At 47.3% G+C, this 22,051-nt stretch overlaps 1 protein-coding gene across 1 annotated transcript in view; it reads left to right on the forward strand.

Annotated features, from left to right (window-relative positions):
- The window catches only part of Wwp2 (WW domain containing E3 ubiquitin protein ligase 2), a 127,110-nt gene that overhangs the window by 45,502 nt on the left and 59,557 nt on the right, over nucleotides 1–22,051 (forward strand). The window contains exons 5-6 of the mRNA XM_028889212.2: nucleotides 1,531–1,668; nucleotides 4,712–4,808. Of these exons, the coding sequence (XP_028745045.1) occupies nucleotides 1,531–1,668; nucleotides 4,712–4,808 (235 nt within the window). The remainder of the gene's footprint in view (nucleotides 1–1,530; nucleotides 1,669–4,711; nucleotides 4,809–22,051) is intronic.

Raw genomic sequence — 22,051 nt, forward strand, 5'->3', positions numbered from 1 at the left:
GTTCATGCTAGGTAGACTAAGGAATGCTGTACATTTTACTTCTCAATATGGACCCCCCACCATAAAATTATTTTGTTGCTACTTCATAACTATACTTTTCTACTGTTATGATTTGTTTTTTCCTTTAAATTATGTGCGTATGTTTGTGTCTGTGTGGGTATAGGTTGCCCATGGAGGCCAGGAGGGGGAGTCAGATCCCCTGGAGCTGGAGCTAAAAGTGGTTGTGAGCTACCAGATATGAATGAGAGGAATGGAACTCCATTCTGTGTATGAGTTGTGCCTGCTCTTAACTGCTGAACCTTCTCTCCAGACCTTCTGTTAAGAATTTTCTTTTTGTTTTGTTTTTGTTTGTTTGTTTGTTTTTTCGAGACAGGGTTTCTGGATCTCACTCTGTAGACCAGGCTGGCCTCAAAACTCACAGAGATCCGCCTGCCTCTGCCTCCCTAGTGCTGGGATTAAAGGCATGCACCACCACCGCCCGGCTCTGTTAAGTTTTTAAAGGGGCTGGGTCTATCTTAGGTTAGAAGCTAGCTTTCATTTTTCTGCCCATTGGGGAGATCCTGAAATTCAGGATCCCCTGAAAATATTCAGATTTACTTCAGTGCTTATGAACACTCTATCCATAGACTACCTTGATCTAGAGCAATTGTTCTCAACCTGTGGGCCTCAGTTCCTTTGGGGGTGAACAATTCTTTCATAGGGGTCGCCTAAGACCACTGGAAAATACAGATATTTACATTACAGTTTGTAACAGTAGCAAAATTACAGTTATGAAGTAGCAATGAAATAATTTGTGGTTGGGGTCACTACAACCTGAGGAACTGTATTAAAGGGTCGCAGCATCAGGAAGGTTGAGAACCACTGCTCTAGAGACAGGAACGATAGCTTATAACTGTAACCACAGTAACACATGAAGTGAAGTGCTGGTTGGGTACAGGGCAGGTGAGGAGGGAGAATCTAACATGAGGCGATTCCTTCCCAAACCTGTGGACATCTGCCTGCTGGCTCTCACTTTGTAACTGGTGAATGACCCTGAGATGGAGGCTCCAGCTCCCAGCTGGACCAAACTGAAGAGAAGTAAAGTGTTCATTGTGGATAGATACCCGTCCGATTGGAAGCTGTTGAGTGCACCCCGACTCAGGGCAGGTGGGCTGGGGTATGCAGGGTGTTTCTCGTTCTGTCCTTCCTATGCGTAGCCGGGGTGTAGTGCCCCCCCCGTTTCTTCTGTGCCCCATTAGTAGCCTTGCTCCCTGTGGACTAGCTCGTCAGCAAGCACACATAAGTCAGCAGTGTGAAGATGTCGCAGCTAACGTGGGTACAGTGTCTTGGGAAACAGTATGGGTTTCCCACCCGCCCAACGTGAAGTTCATTACCGTTCCACCCCTTCTGCTTCTCATGCTCAGGGCACGCTGGAAAGGGCGGGAAAGCACTTCGGGGAAGCCAGAGGAGGTGGAGTGGAGGCCTCTAATGGGCAGAGTCCTGACTGTGCATTTGACTTAGTCTGTCCATGTTGCATTTTGTATCACACAGTGGAGAACACGCAACTGACCCTGAACCTGCAGACGGAGAACAAAGGCAGTGTTGTCTCTGGAGGAGAGCTGACAATTTTCCTGGATGGGCCAACTGTTGATCTGGGAAGCGTGCCTAATGGCAGTGCTGTGACAGACGGTGAGTGCCGCCCTGCTCCCCAGGCTGTGCCAGCATAGGGGTGGGTAGACAGAGATGCTGAGACTGTTCTCTGCTAGCCGTCTTGGTTAGAATACTATTTAGCCAGCCCCGACTTTAGAGCTAGCTCTGCCTCTTCTTAGTCTCCCAGATCAAAACATGACGAGTTTTCAAGGACCAAAATAAATGTCACATCTCTGTGTGTGATTGTTTGGATTATTTGGCAGAGAAAAGCATCTTTTCATCCCATATGGGCCATGGAAATAAAACCTCTTTAACAAACGTGATTCTAGTTAAGTCTCTGGGGAGCTTGAGTGTGTTCCTATAAGATGGCGTTGGCTGGGGAGGAGCTGTGTAGCCTTGTGGAGACACAAACTGGCAAAACGGGCAGCTTAAGCAGGGGATAGTCAGTGTCCTGCTCTGACCCGAGAGTGTGGCCCGTTGGTAGTTGGTTCCGTTTGATCTAGTCTGTATTAGTCACTTCCGGATCCAGCAGGAAGTGATCTCATGGAGTCTGAGGTCTGAAGTGGGTTGTTTCCCTCTCCTTTTTCTCATTAAATGTTTTGTTAGGTGTGATGTAAGATGGAACTTCTGAGATTAAGCACACTTTCTGTAGCGTCGGCTGAAGTGTGAACTCCCAGTTCAAAGGCAGGGTCGCATCTCAGTGGTTGGGAAGAACTTATCTGTTGAGAAGAGTCTGCTCTGGGCCTGGAGGGATGGCTTCACTGTGGGAAGCACTGGCTGCTCCTGCTGAGGACCTGGTTTGGTTTCCAGCACCCACATAGCACCTCACAATCATCCATAAATCCAGTTCCATGGACTGATACCTTCTTCTGATCTCCACCACATCAGGCACACGTGGTACACAGACATACATGCAGGCAAAATAAATACATTAACAAATAAATAAATCTTACCCTTCCCCCACTAAAAGACAAAACAAAACAAGACAGCCTTGCACTGGGCTGAGCTTTGCTTAAGGTATTTTTGGTGTGTCTCTTTTTTGTTTCTTTGTTTTTGAGTCTGTTATTATTTTGTGTGCTTTAACATGGGCAAGCATCCATCTCTCATTGATTCCTTCAGTTGTATGTAATTGAATACCTGGAATATACTAGGTCTTAATCCAGGCGCTGGCCGCATGACAGTGGGCAAAACTCACAGCTCCTTGAAGTTTCTAACCTACTGGCAGTGGGGGAGGGGAGGGAGACATCCAGTGAGTAAGTACAGAAATAAGCACACAAGTGTCAGCGTGACAGGACCTCTGACAGAGAGGGCAGGATGGTCTGAGATTGCTGTAATCTGAGGGGACCTCATCAAAACGAGGGAGGTGTTCTCAGGAAGTCGAGACCTAGACGATGAGTTCAGACAGTGGCAGAAAGGAGTGGGTGGGTCTGTGATGAAAACAGAGTGGTTGGGGTGGCTGGATTCTGGGAAGCAGCAAGGTAAGTAAGGGTGGAGAGGTGGGTCTAACTCTGAGCACGACACCTCAGAGCCCATGGTCGGGATGGTGAACATTACCCTGAGAAACAGAAGGCTGCCCAAGGATGTTGTTTTCCCTCCTCTGTCTTCAGGGTGTCCTTATGTAACCTTCGCTGTCCTGGAACTCCCTGTGTGGACCATGTCAGCCTTGAATTCATAGAGATCCACCTGCCTCTGCTTCTCAAAGGTGTGCGTCACCATGCCTGGCTTCTGCTGTTTTTGTTTGCTTGTTTGTGTGTTTTTTTGTTTTTTTAGACAGGATCTCACTATGTAGCTCTAACTGACCTAGAACTCACTATGTAGACCAGACTGGCCTCAAACTCACAGAGACCCATCGGATTAAAGACCAGTGCTGCCTCAGCTGGCCTCCTTTTTAAAACATTTTGTTATTACATTAAGAAAATTTATTGTGTGGGACAAATGTGTGGAGGTCCCAGGACAACTTGTGGGGAACTGACTCTGTCTGAGGGATCTGGGCGTTGAACCCAGGTTGTCAGGCGTGGTGACAAGTGCCACAATTCTGGCAGAGCTATCTCTCTGGTGCACATTTTTTGTTTTCTTCACTCATACAGAGTATTGGTTACAAAAGGCCATTTTCTTTTTTTTTTTTTTTCCAGAGCTGAGGACCGAACCCAGGGCCTTGTGCTTGCTAGGCAAGCGCTCTACCACTGAGCTAAATCCCCAACCCCTCATAAGGCCATTTTCATGAGCATGTATAATGTCTTTTTTGCACACTCTACCCCCATGCTCCTTCACCTGCTCCTCACCATTTTCTAGTTAGTTCCTTTGTTCCCAGCCTTTCACTTCTACCTTTATGTTGCATATATATGCATACTTTTAAACATTGATTTTCATTTTTTGTGGAATATGTGTGTGTATGCCACATGTGTGTAGGTGCCCCCAGAGTCCAGAAGGAGAGACTCTGAGCTTGAATTACAGATGGTTGTGAGCCATTTGATGTGGGTGCTAGGAATCAAACTCTTGTCCTCTGGGAGCAACAATTGTTCTTAACCACTGAACTATCTCGACAGTTCCATATAAGCATGATTTTCTGTTTGTTTGTTTGTTTTGGGGATAAGATCTTAATGTATTGTTCAGGCTGGCCTTGAATTCATTGTCACCCAAACTCACTATGATATACTGTCTGAGCCTCAAGTAGTCATTGGAAAACCTTTTAGGTGAAGAGTAACATGATCTATTTTGGCTTTGCAAGCTCTGTTTGCACTGTGGAACATGCCCCCATTTTGTGGGCTCACTTGGTCCTACCTTTGAGAGGTGGGAGTTCATCTGGTGGATACGGCAGTCTACCTGTTAGTGTCTGGGATGTTCTTGAGTATATTGGAGAAAAGACATTGCTTTCTAGGTTTGGGTTCCATCTGTGTGATCTCACATGATTGTCTCTACTCCACAAGGAGTAGTTTGTTGGGTGCCTACAGCTGCCAAGATGTCCCTGTCCCATCATGGTGGCTAACTCCTCAGATCCAGAGCGAGTTCTCTGCCTGGTGGCTAGCTCTCCAACAAGGGCTGAATTTCTCAACATTTCTGTCTTGTCTTGTGATTGATCCAGGCTCACAGCCCACCTCGAGAGAAGCCAGCGGGACTGCTATAGCTCCAGAGACTCGGCACCAGCCCCCCAGTACAAACTGCTTTGGTGGCAGATCTCGGTAAGTACCCCCTGTTGGTCATGGCCCTGGGAAGGTGCTTGAAGCTATGGAAAACACACATTTAGAACCTTGAAATTTTCTAATCCCTGATTCGGTCTGCTAAGGGGTTCTTGGGGGAGTACAGTGCTCCGCATTCTTAGGAGAGTCAGTAGTAGACTGACGGAGATTGGGGTTGACCAGGTTGGCATTCGGGTAAGAGAAGACCTGTTGACTAGACCTTGACCTTCTCTTACCCATCAGGGGCTGTGGTGGTCCCAATGCATGGAGAACATGGTTCTTTGGATGGAAACTTTCTGACTGCATTTCTCTTTTGGGGGGTGGCTGATGGTTCTCATTTTCATGTTGGTTATAAAACCTTCTATGCTGAGGGTCTGAGCTCATTTACACTTGTTATGCTTATTGTGAATGATGTGATTCTGCTTACTATTCCTTCTTATACCTGAATTTGAGCTCTAAACTCATTTCCATGGCAACTGAATTCCTAGGCAAGAGAATAGTTTTAAATGTTTTGGATAGATGGTGGTGGTGGTGGTGTTGGCGGCGGCGGTGGCGGCGGCGGCGGCTGCGGCGGAGGAGGAGGAGGAGGAGGAGGAGGAGGAGGAGGAGGAGTTTAGTGTTTATTGCAATGTACAAAATCCCCAGACATTTTCAGAAAGAGAATCTTATGAATGTAGTTTGTGAATATTATCTTCTTACAGTAGGAAAACTGCTGTTAGAAATCTTCCCATGCAAATCCCAGAGGGTACAGAATAATGCTTTTGGGAAATAGAATTGTGTTCCAGCCAGTGTCCACAGCATCTGACAGATCCCCTTGAGGGCAGAGGTCAGCTTCTTAATTGGTTTGTTTGTGGCTTTATGAGGTTCAGGTGACCAGAACTTGTTGTTGGCAAGAGAGAGAGGATGTTTGGACCTTGGCCTTTGAGACCCTGGTTTCTCTAGATGCTGAGATGCCGCTTCTCTGTTCTCATTTCTCCTGGTTTGTCTAAGGTGTCACCTCAGTTGAAGACCAGTCACATTTTCTGTGACTTGCTGTGCTAGATGGCTTGTGAGATGTAATATATACAGGATTAGGACCTGTAATGTGTTTGGCAAGTATTATATTAACAAAAGAATGATCCAGAACTGGAGGGAACAGAATCTCTTCAGTGGTGACTAGCTCGAGCAGGGATGCCTCAGCATTTCTCCCTTCCAAAACTGGTTTCTTTTCTTTAGTGCTTAGTAACTACTTCCTTGTCTTTTTCTTTTAGCTGGACTTGGAAGCTTTGGGTCAGGCACACTGATACCACTTAACTTGAGGCTCAAAGGATGCCTCAAGCATGAGCCTTGCAAACATGAGGACCTCAGTTCAATTTCAGCACCCTCATAAAAGTTCTGGGCGTGGTATTACTTGTAATCTCAGTAGTGAGGACCAGCTGAAACAGGAGGTCTCTGACCAGCCAGCCTAGCCTACCTGGGAGCTTCAGGCCAGTGGAAGACCCTGTTTTAAAGGAGGTAGAAAGCATTCTGGAAGTTATTCTCTGGCCTTCACACATATGTACCTGCACACATGCACCTGCACACATGGACATGTACACATTCAAAAAAGAGAAGAGGCTAGATTAGATTCTGTAATCTCTTTTCTCTCCCCTTCCTTCCTTCCTTCCTTCCTTCCTTCCTTCCTTCCTTCCTTCCTTCCTTCCTTCCTTCCTTCCTCCCTTCCTCCCTCCCTCCCTCCCTCCTCCCTCCCTCCCTCCCTCCCTCCCTCCCTTCCTCCCTCCTTCCTTCCTTCCTGACAGGAACTCATATATCAAAGGCTGGCCTTGAGCTCCTGATCCTCCTGCCTTTTACCTCCCAAGTGCAGAAAATGCACATATATGTTCACCACATCTGGATTAACAATGCCTTTCCATTTGTTTGTTTGGCTTTTGGTTTTTCCAGACAGAGTGTAGCCTTGGCTATTCTGGAACTTGCTCTGTAGATGGCCTCGAACTCAGAGATCCACCTGTCTCTGCCTCCCGAGTGCTGGATTAAAGGCGTATGATACTACCACCACCCGGCTAGAGTGCCACAGTTTTCACGTGGAGGTCAGAGGCTAATTTGCCGGAGTAAATTCTCTTTCACCATATGGGTTCTGGGGATCTAACTCATGTCACCAGGCTTGGTAACAAGTGCTTTAGCTTACTGAGCCATCTCACCAACCTGGACAAATACCTTTTTAATGGATACATGCATAGGTAAAAGTATAAAAAGTTGGTGAGAAAAGCAAGGCTCAAAGGTATTTACTTGTAGTCCCAGCCACTTAGAAGGTTGAGACAGTCAGATTACTGGAGCCAGAAATTTGAGGCTAGCCTGAGCAATATAGGGAGACTGTGCTTCAATAAAAACAAGTAAAATAAAATGGATGGGAAAAATAATCTTGAATTCAAGAGAATGGTTGATTTTGGCCCAAGGACATAGGAATAAGAAAGGCTGCAAAGAAAGTATGCCTAACATCATGCTGTTTCTTAGCCTGTGTGGTCATTTCTGAATGTTCCTCTTTTTCTTAAACACTGACGATGTGTTGTACATTTTCCTAGGTTTATGGGTATATTTCACAATACAATAACTGAATAAAAACTACCACCTGCCACCCTAAGGAAACTGAGCAGCAGGGCTACTGGGTTTGAATTATTGCATGTTCTTCAAGACAGACTTCAGATTCCCAAAGGTTCTGTAATAGCTATGTACATAACCTGGTTTCCTGGGTAACAGGTTAGCAAGTATTTCTAAGGGGATGCTCCATGCTGGCCTCTTAGGAATTCTAGCCCCAACCCCCCCCCCCCGAGTTTCTCTATGCAGCCCTGGCTGTCCTGGAACTCATTCTGTAGACCAGGGTGGCCTCAAACTCAGAGATCTGCCTGCCTCTGCCTCCTGCTAGGACAAAAGGCCAGCACCACCTTCGTCTTACAATCTCAGACCTCAGAGTTCAGTGGGGGCACAGAGTCCAGGTGAAAGCCTGCTCCCTCCAGGTAACATCAGGGCCTACTTAATCTTGGTGGCCTGAGAGGGCTGGTCACAGAGTTGGGAAGGTTGGGCTCAGGTTGGCAAGGACTCCCATGTCCCTGGTGCTGTGCACCATCATTCAGGGTCCCATGCAGGGTCTTTATAGTGAGTTTAATCTTAGTGGTGGGAGAGAGTTTCATGGAGCAGATAGATGCATGCAAGAGAGGGGACCAGTAATGATTGCAGGTGCAAGGCTGAGTATTGTGGGCTGGGGGTTCCTCCTTTGTCCAGACATTCAGGACATGCCACACGATCCTAGGAGCTAAGGAGACCCAACGATAGATGTGTATGGAGGGGAGAGGAACCCAATGGAAGGGTCTGTACTGGAACTGGCAGCCTTCGTGGGGCTTTCCTGTGGGTTAGAAATGGTTGTGAAATTCCAGGCTGAAGTTGGAAAGCCGGGGTTGTCTGGATTCTCATTGTGGTTTGCTGTTTCTTGGTCACCTGTGATCCTCTCTTTTCTTTCTTCCTCTCTGTTGTATGAGGTGAGTGATGGCAGAGGAAATCCAGCCAATGGTACTGTCTGCGTGGGGCCCTTTCTTTCCTGGCCCAGCCTTGTGGGGCCCTCTGACATGAATGCCGGCTTCTGCTGGAAGGTCTGTGAAGGTTCCATAGATGAGGAAATGAAACAAAAAAAGAAAGTGTCTCTGTTTACTTCTAGCTTCATAAAGTTGCTGTTTTTCCTCTCCAGTGTTAGGGACTGAATGGTTTATGTATTCTAGGCAGGTGCTCTGCTATTGATCTAAATGTACCCCTACTGCCCGCCATCTTTTTAAATTTTAATTTATTTTATTTGAGATAGAGTCTCACGAAGTTATCTAAGTTGACCTTCAACTCACTCTTGTAGCTGGGACTGACCTTGAACTTGTGATCCTCCTGCCTCAGCCTCCCAAATGGTTGGGATTACAGGCCTGTGTTACCAGGCCTGGTGGAGTTTCTCATTAATAGGTCTTTATAAGGGGACTTGGTTAGGAAGCTGGATATGTGGGCTCAGTTTGTTGTCCTTTATTATGTGTATATCTGCTTGTTTTCTGATCTGGGAGCTGAACCTAGAGCCTTGGGCATGTCAGGCAAGCACTCTAGCATCCAGCTGTACCCCAGCACTCCATACGCACACGTGTGTGTGAGGGATGGAGAGCTGAAGGCCTGGAGTTTGCCCAGCTCCTTCCAGCTAACTTTAGTTCACATCTGCATTTGAACATGTTCCTCCCAGTGACGTTCTTACTGTGACCGTTTTAGGACCTCCTTGTAATGGTTTTCCGTCTCCCTCGGTGACACTTCTTTTGTGCCTTGCTATGACGAAAACCTCTTAGATTTATTAGCTCCCTTGCCTTGGCATTAGTAGCCTTCCCCCCATCCCCCACTCCGACCCCAGATTGAGGAGCTGTATTCTGGGAAGCCTTTACAGCCCAGAGTCTCTGGTGAGCTCTGACTAGCTCACGGGCTGTGTCTGCAGACAGCGGATCCCAGAACAGAAAGACAAATAAACTTAGGCGGGTGAGTCTGCTGGGAAGCCCTGGGGGGCCAGGGGAGACTAGGGAAGCAAGGCTGACAGGAGAGAGGGACTCTGGGAGTCGAGCCTTCGGGCACTGGGCATCCTTCCAGTTATTGCTGGCTATTGCTGTCCTTCTTCCATGGCACTGACCAAAGCTGACCTGGAGATGTTACCCTGCCAGCCTGAAATGGAGGTTAGCACCTCTCTGCTTCCCCTGAAATGTGCCTACAGTCTCATTAGTGTTGCTGGGAGGAGAAAGGAACACATGTAAACCCATTTCATCATTCAGTGGCAACAGACACAGTCCCGCTTCCAGGGAGTCTGCTGGTTGTCTTCTGAGCAGTTGAGACTATGAACCGCGTCTAGGGCATTTTCCAAAGTAATTATGGAGATTAGTACCATCTAAATATGCATATTGATGCACTGATTACCTATTAATAAAAGGGAATTACTGTACATTCACTTACTTGTATCTGTTTATTTCATAGCTAGCTGTTGGCATTTCCTCTGTAGGATAGGAGCCAAGGGAGAGGAGGTGTGTCCCAGCAGCTGAGTAGATCTAAGAGTTAGGAAGCCTGCTCTCTGCGGGTGAACACACTGAAAGCCAAGCTCACAGTAGTCATGGCGACGGAAAGGTGGAAAGGCACGGTATCTGATACTAAAGACTCTGCAGCAGGACCCTAGGCAATAATCACAAGTACCCATAGTGTGCACACGCCCAAGTGCTGGTGAACACACCTGCACACCCAGAGTGCTGGTGTGTGCACAGGCGAGAGTGAAGCGTGTAAAGATAGCGTGAAGGCGTTTGCTGGCCCAGTGAAACGGGGTGGGGCTGTCTACAAGTAGAGTGTTCTGTACCACAAAGCAGGGAAAGTGAGAGAGCCTGGCTCACTGGGACAGCAGGCCTTCAGTCATGCTGACGTGTACCATGTACCTCAATCCAGCCGCCAGCTGCTTTTGTCTGTTTGTTCTTGTAAAAGCCTTTTGTAGAGAGGAGCCCAGGTGACACATTGTCGCTCAGAGGCCATTGTTTCTGCTAGGCCTCTGGTCGGTGGTGTTCGCTCTGTGGGTTTTGATAATTTCAGGGTGTCTAGCCACCGGTCCGGGCACACGCACAGGCGCCTCTGGCCTCCCTGCTCTCTCTGACCCTGGCTCTGGCCCCTGATTGTCTTCGTGTTTTTTCCTTTTCTAGAATTCTGCTCACTGTGGAGCTGTTTTCAGTTTAGTTTCATTGACTTGGAATACAGTTAATTTCTGTTGAGTTCTGAGTAGTATTCCATCGTCTGGATCCAGCACGTTTTATCTCTGGGCTGAAGTGTGCTTTAGTTAGTCCTGAATTTACTAACTATGAACAGAGCTGCAGTTGGTATCAGCTTCTCATCAGTGCAGCCATATTATACCAGAACTTTCCGGGAAGGGGGGCTGGGAGTCTTCCATCCCCGGGGGAGAGGAGCTACATGGGAATGCCTGGTACAGTACATTTAAGACTAAAATCAGAAACCAATTGAGAGGATTTCTCCTCCTTGTAGAAATTTACATTTTACCTTTTTTTTTTTTTTTGCTTGTTTTGTTTTATGATTTAGAGTTTTCTTGTTTTGTTTTGTTTGTTTGTTTTTGTTTTTCTAGACAGGGTTTTTCTGTGTAGCCCTGGCTGTCCTGGAACTTACTCTGTAGACCAGGCTAGCCTGGAACTCAAGATCCTCCTGAGTGCTGGGATTAAAGGTGTGAGCTACCCCCCCCCCCCCCCCACTGACTCTTAATAGTTTTAAGCCTCCACAGTCTAGAGCCAGGCAAGCCTCCATATGAAGACACGCAACCCTGACTGAAAACTAAACCTAGTCCAAACCATTGGATGTCACCATTTCAGCTGCTAGCTTCTTGTCTAGAATCTGTGTGGGCCTCAGTTCTCATCCGTCTCTGGCACATAGCTGCCACAGCCACAGACTCCTAGCCTCAGAAAGCAAGAGGATTTTTTTTTTTTAAAGAATTGAATGAGGACTGGGCCTGAGCAGTGGAGAATAGAGACAGAAAAAATACCTCAAGCTACCTAGGAGGTCTAATCGTGGAGGAGACTGGAGGACGAGGGGGATAGAGGGGACTCTGGGGCTCTTAAACCGTGGTGTCATCCTCAGAGGAAAGGAACCGCAGAGAGGGTGTGTGTCACGTCCCCTGCAGCGTTGGCTCTGGTGTTGGGCAGGCTCCCTGGAGTCCTGCTGCCTGGCTGTGGGAAAGGAGGGAGAAGAAGGGAAGCCACACTTCAGAGACACGGACTCAACACTGTATTCTTTTTAAAATTTTCATTTATTATTATTATTTTTTATTTTGTGTGCATTGGGGTTTTGCCTGCACAAATGTCTGTGTGAGAGTGTTTGATCCTCTGGAACTGAAGTTATAGACAGTTGTGAGCTGCCATTGGGTGCTTTGCAAGCCAGGTCCTTTGGAAGAGCAGGCAGTGTTCTTAACTGCTGAGCTACCTTTCTGGCCCCAAACACTGTTCTTGGGCATGGACAACAGGCCAAGATAAAGGTGACCACAGTTAGAATGCAGGACTGATATTCTAGGACTTCTCAGACCTAGAAATTTGTGTCTAAAAGGGGAGTTCTAGAGAGAAGCCAGTGAAAACAGCACAGGTCTTGGAGGAATGGCTCTTTAGTTAAAACTCGGGCAGCTTCGTGTGTGTGGAGGTGTGAGCAGGGCTGACAGCAGGCGCTCGGAGCAGACGTGGATGGTGAGAGAGAGAGCAGATGTGGATGGTGAGAGAGAGAGCAGATGTGGATGGTGAGAGAGAGAGAGCAGACGTGGATGGTGAGAGAGAGAGAGAGAGAGAGAGAGAGAGAGAGAGAGAGAGAGAGAGAGAGCAGACGTGGATGGTGAGAGAGAGAGAGAGAGAGAGAGAGAGAGGATGGTGAGAGAGAGAGCAGATGTGGATGGTGAGAGAGAGAGAGCAGACGTGGATGGTGAGAGAGAGAGAGAGAGAGCAGACGTGGATGGTGAGAGAGAGAGAGAGAGAGAGAGAGAGAGAGAGAGAGAGAGAGAGAGAGCAGACGTGGATGGTGAGAGAGAGAGAGAGAGCAGACGTGGATGGTGAGAGAGAGAGAGCAGACGTGGATGGTGAGAGAGAGAGAGGGTGGATGGTGAGAGAGAGAGCAGAGTGGATGGGAGAGAGAGAGGGGGGGGGGGGGGGGAGAGAGAGAGAGGAGAGAGAGGAGGAGAGAGAGAGAGCGGGGATGGGAGAGAGAGAGAGAGAGAGAGAGAGAGAGAGAGAGAGAGAGCGAGCAGACGTGGATGGTGAGAGAGAGAGAGCAGCCTGGCAGGCACCGGTGGTGGAGACTGCTGTGTGTGCTGAGGTCAGACCCTCCAGTGGGCTGCTGAGCTGCAGAGCTCCCTGGAAAGGACCAAGGGTAATGGAGGTGGTAATTCGGGGTTTGGCTTAGTGACTGTCTTTGTGATGCCCAACTTAATAGCCTAAGTAGAGTGACTCTTTTCAAATGCTAAAACAGTTCAATATTTGAGGCTCCCCCACCCCCCATTTTGTAAACGATAAAGGTAACTATAGGACTAAAACCTGGAATTTATATCACTTTATGGTTTCATGAAGTTATATACCCTTATAGAAATTTAGCAAAGACACTGGTCTCAGAATTCTTTGTGCCTCCCATTGTTACTCTCTGTTTATTTATTAATGTGCCTCCCTCTGGCATCTGCCCCAGCATCTATCAATGTTACAGTCACTCTAACCTCCTCCTGCTGCCTACTTCGTAATACCAGGACTCAGTCCTTTCCATAAACACTCTGTACCTCAGCTTCGCTGGTGGGAATCTCAGAGCATTCCTTTTTCTTTTTCTAATTTCATTGAACTTTATTATTTTAAACACCATGGTGGCATATGCCTATAATCCCAGTGCTTGGGAGGGTAAGGCCATCGTGAGTACCTAGCAAGACTTGTTGTATTGCCTCCTCTCAAAAGTTTGATTTATGCAAAAAACTATCAATGTATTCCATAAAAGTGGAGGACAGTAATACATTGGCCATTCAAGAGAGGAATCATGGTAACCTTTGAGCAAAGATTTGAGGAGACAACTCCAGTTCCAGGGGGTGTGATGCTCTTCTTGCCTCCACAGACATCAGGCACACATGTGGTACACAGACATACATACATCACAAACATCCATACACATATTTTTTTAAAAAAGAAGGTGACACCTTGGTAGAAACCCATTAAAAAACAACAACAGTATTATAGCCGAGCGGTGGTGGTACACGCCTTTAATCCCAGCACTCGGGAGACAGAGCCAGGCGAATCTCTGTGAGTTCGAGGCCAGCCTGGTCTATAGAGCAAGATCCAGGACAGGCACCAAAACTACACAGAGAAACCCTGTCTCGAAAACCCTGCCCCCCCAAGAAAACCCCCCAAAACAGTATTATGTTAAACATAACAGACTAGACCCAGACAGTTTCATTTTCTGTGATTCCACTTGCATAACATTTGAGAAAAGACCACATGACAGAGATGAATCTAGTCAGCAGTGGGTAGGGACCCAAGGGAAAGAAGTTTGGGGGCAGTGGAAATGCTCCATGTCTGGATGTGGTGGTGGTCATGTCACATTAGTTACAAGTCATCAAATGATGCCTGTCAGAGATAAATTGGCTGGGTGGTGGTGGCACACGCCTTTAATCCCAGCACTCTGGAGGCAGAGCCAGGCGGACCCCTGTGAGTTTGAGGCCAGCCTGGGCTACAGAGTGAAATTCAGGACAGGCACCAAAACTACACAGAGAAACCTTGTCTTGAAAAATCCTAAATAAACAATATATAAATTGTACCTTAATTTAAAAAATCTCCTAAAATTATATTTTTATTTATGGTATGTATATGCCTGCATGAGTTCATGGGTACCACAGTGTGCAGATGCCTATAGAGACCAGAGCCTTGGATCTCCTGAAACTGGGTTTACAGGTAGTGTGTGCTACCTGATGTGCGTGCTGGGAGCTGAACCACCATCTACAGTGCTCTTGATGCTGAACCGTTTCTCCTGCTCCTAATTTTAAAACTTGTGTAAGAAATTCTTTGGTTTAACATTAGTGAAGCTGTCTACCATCAGCTGCTTTTTGACCCACTTGGCATTGTTTTCTTATTTTTTAAAAAAAGTTGTGTTTTTTTTTTTTTAACCAACCAATTTTTTGTGTCGTCTGTGCCCCCCCCCCCCATGCTTGCTTTCTTGTTCTTCCACGTAGGCTCCAGTGATCAAACTGAGGTCCTCCGGTAAGGCAGCAAGCCTCTTTACCTGCAGAGCTACCTCACAGACCCTGCTTGGCCTTTGCCCCCATCCAGTTAAGGTCAGCCTTTTCAAAGGGGCTTTATACTTTAGGTGTACTTTTTTGTAAAAGCCTTTAACTGATTTTAAAACAAAAGGAACCAGTGTGACCATTTGTAACTTTGTAGTCTGTTGGTCTGTTTATGTTTCCTGTGATTCTTGGTATTTTTGGACTTGTTTCCATCCTCATGCCTCATAATTTCTGTCTGTTCTGCCTGTTGGTTTCCCTGAATGTTTAGCCCAAAGTGCAGGAGTGTGAGGGAGTGCCCCCGTAATCCTAGCCTGTAGGGGCCCAAACAGTCTGGCTCTCATAGTGAGAACCCATTTCAAAAAAGAAAAGAGAACTTTCTCAAAAGAAGCCCCCAAAATAAACTAAAAAGAGTCTTGGTGAGTCGAAGGTGTTTTTGACTCACTCATCACTTGATAACTGGATGCCACATTCTGAGTCTGGCAGTGTGAAGAGACAAGAAGTGTCCTGTGCACTCCCCGTATGCATTATTTTCTGGTTGACTCTCCCCACCCCCACACAGGGTTTCTCTTCTCTGTGAAACAGTCCTGGCTGTGCTGGAATTCGCTTTGTAGGCCAGGCTGGTCTCAAACTCACTGAGATCCTCCTGCCTCTGCCTCCCAAGTGCTGGAATTGAAGGCATGCGCCACCACCACCACCACCTAGCTCTGTTTGGCTTTTTGATGATTTGTAGCATTTCTTTGCATTGAATCTACTTTGTGTGCTTACAAATGGCCTTTGAAGGAGACATATGTTAATAACAGAGGGAAAAAGAGAAATTAATGAAGACCCAAAGTAGAATATGGTACAAAATAATTATTATTATTTTGTTTGTCTTTTAAAATGATTTTTCATATTTATGTATAGTATGTGTGTATGTATATGTGTGTGTATGTGTAGTGGATATATATATATAGTGTTATGTGTATGTGTGTGTATGTACATGGTGTGGGTGTGGAGGTCAGACAGCTTGCTGGAGTCAGTTCTCTCCTTCCACCGATATGGGTTCCCGGGATTGAACTCGGGCCCTTGGGCGTGGCAGCAGATGCCTGTACCTCCTGAGCCATCTCACTGGCCCACTCAAGGTCTTTGCTATTTTTGTGTTTAAAACTTTTTGTTTGTTTGTTTGGGTGCTGGGCTCAGATTGGAGCCTTGATTGAGTGTGCTTAAGCACACTTCCACTGAGTTACAGTCCTAACCCTCCCCCTCCCCAAGTTTTATTTTCAGTTAAATCATCATAGTTTTCTTTATTCTTGGAGAATAATGAACTATCGAGTCAAAGGAATTCCTCCTTCTTCTGTAGTCTGTTGGTTTTCTTGCAGGAGGAGGTATGCAGGGAGAGTGGGGTGAGACTCCAGGCTGAGTGCCACATCAGGGCAGTGTGCACCTCGTTCGTCTGTGTCCCTGGCGGAGCCCGGGACAGTGCCTCGCTGCACGTAGCCGCAGCTCACTCAGTCTTTGCTGAGCTGAAAGAGCCTTGTGTTCCTGGGCTTCACTTGCCAGGACGTCAGGGTGGGTCTTGCCTACTGGTTTACATTCCTTTGCGCCCCAACTCTGAGTGTGAGGACATGGCTCAGGAGCATGGGTGGAGGGGAACGGTTTTTTTGTTTGTTTGTTTTTTTCTAACTCCCTGGCCCATTCCCAGTCTTTGACCCCCTTTCACAAGGGTGGGGATCTCGCAGCCTGCCTGTTCCTCTTGTTTTACCTGGGCCTTTCTCCCTGTGCTTGATATCTCCATATTGAACTTTTCTCGTGACCTATTCTTTTCAGGGCCCTGCAGCTTTTAAGGCTGCCCCTAGACTCGGAGAAGAGTTGCCATGAAACCAAGGCTTGTTTCAGGCAAGAATGTGTGAAGACCTGTACTCCGATTCTACCAGAAAATAGCATTCTAACCCTTGAAGAACAGCCAGGTCTCATACACAGTTGTCCAAGTCTTCGGGTGCTTATTGGGCCTTGGAAGCCTGTACCCCACAGAAGACGCAGCCCCTGCACTGCTGTCCCGTGGTGATGGGCAGGGATTCCGGAGAGGTGCCCTGAAGGAAGAGGGTGAGATGGGGGCACTGTGCAGGGCTTGTGCTGGTGTTACTGCCCAGCTGTATGTTTGAGAAGTGGCACCTTTGTGACCTCCCACTTGGCTCCGTCTGTCCTTAGGCCAGGAATGACAAACATGTCAGCTCTCTGGAGCTCTGGAGCTCTGATTTTCTCTCTGCCACCTGCTGGAGAAAGCACTTTGCTTGGGGATGGGGGCCTTGAGTTGCTCAATATTGGGGACAAAAACTAAGGTGGACTGGCGGCTCTCCCTGGTGTTTGTGCTGCTTGTGAGGCAAAGACAGATAACTTACACTGTGAAGATCCAAGTCAGTCAGAGAGCTAGGGAGCACGCTGCCTCCTTATTTGTGCTGGCTGGTTTGATGGCAGCTTGACACAGCTGGAGTCTTAGAGAGAAAATTGAGACCTCAGTTGAGAGAATGCCTCCAAAACATCCAGCTGTTGGGCATTTTCTTAATTAGTGACCATTAGGAGAGGGAGAGAGGAGAGAGAGGAGAGGAAGAACTGTGAAAATGTAATGTGTGATTGGAGAGTTAACATTTGTAATTAAGATTGGAATTAAATGGCCTGTGGTTGTGAATGGCCACGATATCAAGTGAAATCAAGAACTGTTTGGTGAAATGCAGCCGACAGAACTGACATGGCTGACACCGAGGGAAGATGGAAGGTGTCTGTCTGTGTTTCTGGTGCAGTCACTTACAGTGGGTGACCCGGGCACACTCAGGTTTTCGGCATCAGGTAAGGAAGGCATCTTTGTGAGGGGAGCAGAGGTCATTTGAGAAACTGTGCCTACCATAGTAAGTCTCTCAGTTTTTGCCTTTGATTGTGTGCTAGTCTTTGCTTGAAAATTACAGTTCGAAAAAACCTGCCCAATCAAACCAGGGCTTGGAGCTGGTGTGGACAGTGTGAGTCTGCTGATGTGAGATACTAGATCACTTCACATGCTGTTTAGGGTCAGCCTTCGTGGAGAACAATACCTAAAACCTAGCAATGTGACATTCTAGCCTTAGGTAGAGTTTTACAAGCCTCTGACCCCTGGGCTCAGTGATCTTCAGGCTGTCTTGTGGGTAAATCTCAGTGTTTAAAGATGCGGTGCTGGTGCTGGTGAGTGTACTGGCTAATGTCTACAGTGTACAGGTTACAGGCCCGACAGTGCTCTGGACCAATCCCTTGCTGTTCTCAGCCATTTGGCTGTTTTTAGATGCCTCCTGTGAAGTCAAATTAGGTGCTGGGTATACATCTTTCATGGGCCTTTTCAAAGACAGATGTTAAACTTAACTGACAAGAAAACAAATACAGGCTTGAAGATCAGAGGGCCGCAGGGGAGTGGTGAGGACACAGGATGTGGTGGGAGGGTGAAAATGCTTTTGCTTTTCAGACTCACGGTTTGGCTTTGGGTCCAGGTGGGTCAAGAGTCCCAGGGAGAGTATGCAGATGAGCAGATGAGCAGACCTGTATCTTCCTGGGTAGGAGGGCAGTAGCTGGAGGATTGTCCACTGAACATTTCCTTTCTTCTCTCCCTCCTACCTTTGCGACTTGTCATATAGAACATTTAGAAATAACACACGGTGTCCCTAGTACAGCTGCCTCACACTAGCCCTGGGGACTGATTTCCTGATCTTCCTACTCTAAAATCTATGGGCACTCAAATCCCACGGGTAAAGTGGTGTAGCATTTGGTGTGTAACCTACCTACATCTTCCCATATGCCCTCTACACATACCCATTAAAGGCCATGTAAATGATTTAGGGAATAATGTCAGAGAATAAAGTCTATGTGCATTTCAATACAGATGTCACCTCCACCCCCCAGTTCTTTTTGATCCTCACTTGGTTGAATCTGTGGAGGTAGAACCCCTTGGATAGAGTGCCATACTAGGGCCTGGCCAGTGGTCCGTTCAGGATTAGAACTGTCAGCCTAGGAGGCATGGGAGGCTGGGCTAAGACACACCCACTTCAGTAGGAAGAAGAGGGATTGGATAGACAACTCTCCTTGCAGGCCAGCCTCCTGCAGTTTCCTCTTCTGTGTTCCTGGAGGTTGATGTCCCACAGGTCTGTTCCCGTGGGAGTGTCCCCTGCCCTTGCAGTGCAAGTTCCGACAGTGTCACAGCCTCACACACTGCTGTCTGTCCGGGGACCTTCCGGGGAACAAACCCTGCTGAGCTGAGTCGACACACACTAATGCTCTGCACTTGATCTGGCTTGCAAGTATGGCAGTGTTGGAGTTTTCTTCTTTCTTTCCTTTCTTTCCTCTTCCTTCCTTCCTTCCTTCCTTCCTTCCTTCCTTCCTTCCTTCCTTCCTTCCTTCCTTCTTTCGTTTGTTTATCGAGACAGTGTTTCTCAGTGTAGCCCTGGCTGTCCTGGAACTCACTCTGTAGCCCAGGCTGGCCTCAAACTCACCAGAAATCCACCTACCTCTGCCCTCTGAGTGCTGGGATTCAAGGTGTGCTCCACTTATTGGAGTTTTCTGATCAGTGAAGCCCAGTATATGACCTGGAATTAGAGTAGATGTGGAACAATCAATTCTCTCTTAGGATGAACTTAGTCCAAGAAAGTAGCAGTCACTGGAGGATTGCTGTCTCCTCCGGGCTGAGCAAAAGGCAGTCAGTCGCTTGTCTTCCTGTGATTTAGAATGGACTTGGCAGTGTCTTCTCTCTGCTTTTCCCTGTCATTTCTGAGGCTGGCAGCTTAGAGCTAGGGTGTAGAATGGAGCCAGAAATCACTCTGGGAATGACTCAGATGGTCTCATTTGAGCTATAATTGTGCCACTCTCCATTCATGTCTCCCCCCACCTCCTTTTTTTTTCTTTTTTAAATCTGTGCTTGAGTGAGGAGCTTTCAGAAGAGTGTGGGGAGAGAAGGCTTGCCCATCGACGCCTCTTGACGTGGTGGAGGTGCTTCTCCATCACCTTTTGCTCCCTCCCTCTCTCCCTCTGTCCCTTCTTTCTGTCTCCTCTACTTCTATTTTAAGTGCCCATTTCTTGCTGATTCAGTCTTACTGGAAACTGGGCCAGCACCATTTAAATTTTTTTCCCATGCTGCTATTAAAAGACAATGACCAGCTAAGAGTCTGAGGTGAGGACAGTGGGGTGAGCAGGTGGCCTCTTGATTCCAGGGCTCTCAGGGAGTGTTGAGTCTGATCACACAGATCGGATAAGCTGATTAACTTCTCTTTCCTGCTCCAGTGAGCAGGTCTGAGGTCAAAGAACCTCACGTTCACCTGGGCAGTGGTGGCACACGCCTTTAATCCCAGCACTCTGGAGGCAGGGCCAGGTGGATCTCTGTGAGTTCGAGGCCAGCCTGGTCTACAGAGTGAGATCCAGGACAGGTACCAAAACTACACAGAGAAACCATGTCTGGAAAAACAAACAAACAAACAAACAAACAAACAAACAAAAGAACCTCATGTTCCAGGTCTCTTGCTGAGATAGACCAGTGTGCTTGGCATCTGGAGTTGCCTAAATCACAATCCTATCAAATCCTTCTGTGTACATGTGGTATTCTCTCACTGCCAGTTACCTGCCCTCTAAAAAAAAAGTGTGTGCATACTTTTTTTCCCTCAGTTAGTGGGATAGTTCTGCAGTGGCTGAAATATCCAAATTATTATTATTTTTAAGTTATGAAGTAAGCTGGGCACGCCTTTAATCCCAGTACTCGGGAGGCAGAGGCGGTTGGATCTTTGTTTTCGAGGCCAGCCCTTTCTACAGAGTGAGACTGTGTCTCAAAATAAAAACATGAAACGCAAACCACAACAAAACAACAGAAATACCTTATTGTTGTTTTAATTTGCAATTCCTAAGAATTCAGGGTGCTGGGCCTCATGCTTGTGTTCACTCGGTGTCTGCAGATCTTTGGTGAAGAGTCTGTCCACATCTTTTACTGTAAAATACCGGGCTAGCTTATTTTTGAGTTTGAGACTTTGTGTTTTATAGGGAAGTCCTTTTGTAGTTCTGCATTTGCAGTCTGTGGACTGTCTTTTTTTAAATTTAATGGTTTGTTGTGTTTGTTTTTGTGACAGGGTTTCTCTGTGTAGCCCTGGCTGTCCTGGATCTGTAGATCAGGCTGGCCTCAAACTCACAGAGATCCGCCTGCCTCTGCCTCCCAAGTGCTGAGACTAAAGTTGTGCCCCACCACTGCTCAGCTTAATTTAATGTTTTAAGACTTATTTTTTAATTATGTGAGGTGTGTGTTTACGTGTGGGTATGTGCATAATAAGTGCAGGTGCTGGCAGAGGCCAGAGGCATCAGAGCCCTGGAGCTGGAGTTAGAGACATTTGTGAGCAGACTACTGATAGGTGCTGGGAACTGAACTCGGTCAGGGCCTCTGGAAAAGCAGCAAGTGCTCTTAACTGCTGAGCCATCTCTCTAGTCCAATTCCTTTACATTTTTAAAATTTTGTGTGTGTGTGTGTGTGTGTGCGCGTGCGCGCGCACATCCTTGGGGGGTTCTGTTCTCTCCTTCCACCGTTACATGGGTTTGGGGGCACCAGCTCGGGTTATCAGGCTTGCAGGGCAAGTGCTTTACCTGCTGAGCTGTCTTGCTGGCCCATCTTTTCATTCTTTTTCAAAACTTACTTTTTAATTAATAGTTTTTATTTAATGTGTATGTGTGAGTGTCTGCATGTATGTTTGTGCACCACATGTGTGCCTGGTGCCCAACCAAGGAGGCCAGGAGAGATTGTCAGATCCCTCGGGACTAGAGTTGCAGTCAGTTGTAAGCCTCCGTGTCAGTGCTGGGGATTCAAACCTGGGGCCTCTGGAAGAGCGACCGGTGCTCTTCATTACCAAGCTACCTCTGCAGGGCGCCATCCTTTCATTTGTGACAGTGTCTTTGGGAGAGCAGTGTGTCCCAGTAGCATTATGGATATGCACTTGTGTTGGAGCAAGACTGCGGGTCACAATGTTTTGCCATGGTGTCAGCTCACTGGGGTCCGGGCTGGCCGTCAGAGGTAACGGTTGAATCCAGTTCAGTGATCAACATGAAAGGTGAGACAAGATGTCCCAAGGCATCCAAGATGTTGTAGTTAGGGTACAAAGTTTCAGGATTGAGATGAGACCTAAGAGCTGTTGCTTGAGACTTCTGCTTCAGAACCACTTCGAGGAGTGTGGAGAGAATCCTAAGCTCTGGCCTTGACTGCTCGGTTGCTTCAGCTCCTGAGGGAGGAACTGAGGTGAAGACATTACCAACATTCAAGGAAGGACTTGACAGAAACAGAGCTCAGTTTCTGTAACTAGGCAACTCGAAACCATTGTGGAGTTTGGCCTGACTAGCGTGGTGGTTCAGCCCTCTCCTCACTGCCTGGGGGCCTTCACAGAACCTCTTTGCCCCCACAATGTGGAGGGGGACGAAGCCAAGGTTGAAG

This window comes from Peromyscus leucopus, chromosome 5 (assembly GCF_004664715.2).
Source record: "Peromyscus leucopus breed LL Stock chromosome 5, UCI_PerLeu_2.1, whole genome shotgun sequence".
Lineage (NCBI taxonomy): Eukaryota > Metazoa > Chordata > Mammalia > Rodentia > Cricetidae > Peromyscus > Peromyscus leucopus.